This window comes from Nestor notabilis, unplaced genomic scaffold (assembly GCF_000696875.1).
Source record: "Nestor notabilis isolate BGI_N333 unplaced genomic scaffold, ASM69687v1 scaffold6092, whole genome shotgun sequence".
NCBI lineage: Eukaryota > Metazoa > Chordata > Aves > Psittaciformes > Psittacidae > Nestor > Nestor notabilis.
In genome coordinates this window covers 22,656-23,786 of record NW_009918687.1, presented here as the reverse complement: position 1 = coordinate 23,786, position 1,131 = coordinate 22,656, and the positions used below count along the sequence as shown (strand labels likewise).

General features: G+C 52.4%; 1 protein-coding gene across 1 annotated transcript in view; it reads left to right on the top strand.

Annotated features, from left to right (window-relative positions):
* Positions 1–390: 390 nt before the first annotated feature.
* The window catches only part of LOC104402072 (ephrin type-B receptor 2-like), a gene marked incomplete at both ends in the record, with an annotated part of 4,826 nt that continues 4,085 nt past the window's right edge, over positions 391–1,131 (top strand). Inside the window, one exon of the mRNA XM_010009849.1 lies at positions 391–455. Coding sequence (XP_010008151.1) covers positions 391–455 — 65 coding nt within the window. The remainder of the gene's footprint in view (positions 456–1,131) is intronic.

The window sequence follows — 1,131 nt, the reverse complement described above, 5'->3', positions numbered from 1 at the left end:
TTTTGCAACAGAAACTGGAAAGGGGATGGAAGGAACTGGCTCCGGCTGGGCTTCTTGTCTGCAGGAGCTGAGCTGCTCTGGGGCAGTACTACCCTGCTTCTGGATTTTGAGGAGCAAACTCCACCTGGGCTGGAGGGTGGAAGGGCACATGCTCCCGTGCACTGCAGGAGACAAGGGGGCCAGGGAGAAATGGGCAATGGATGAGGAAGCAGATGGGTGGAGAGGCCAATTCATGGCTCCTCCAGAGCTAAGGACTGGCCAGAAAGTACAGTGCAGGCTGGGCCCCATGGCTGCAGTCCTGGGCTGGCTCCTCTTCACTTTTTTCCCCTTCTCCTGCCTCAGGCCTTCACCAGCCAGTCAGTGACTCCTTGTTTCACCTTCCTCCCACAGAGACGCTGATGGACTCCACAACAGCAACGGCAGAGCTGGGCTGGACGGTGCATCCTCCATCAGGGGTGAGTTATCCGGTTGCGTTATGGGGGCCTGGAGCCTGGTCTGGGGTCTCCTGCTGCACATGAATGTAAGTGGGTTGGCTCAACAAAAGTCAGCCACTGAAGCAAAGTGCCTTGACCGTGTGAAAAGGTCAAGTGGGAAAAGCACAAGAGGGGGTGGGTGACAGTTGAGGTTCTCTAGAAGGTGACACTTCCAAAAAGTACCCCAGTGCTGGAGAAGTGTAATTCTCACCCTACAGCATCAGGCCAATGTGGTGCTGGAGGAATCATACTCTCTATAAATACTGGCCTGCAGCCACTTAAAAATCAGGGAGGGGGAGAAATGAAATGCTGAGGCTGCTGTCAGTTGTCCCCAGTATCTCATTTGTTATCCCATTTCCTGTCACTTGAAAAGAAAAGTACGGGGGCATTGGGCTGCAAGGTTATTCTCACCCTACAGCATCAGGCCAATGTGGTGCTGGAGGAATCATACTCTCTATAAATACTGGCCTGCAGCCACTTAAAAATCAGGGAGGGGGAGAAATGAAATGCTGAGGCTGCTGTCAGTTGTCCCCAGTATCTCATTTGTTATCCCATTTCCTGTCACTTGAAAAGAAAAGTACGGGGGCATTGGGCTGCAAGGTTGCACCCACAGCAGCAATTTGATAAGTTCTGAAATGACTGTCATCTCATGGAGGGA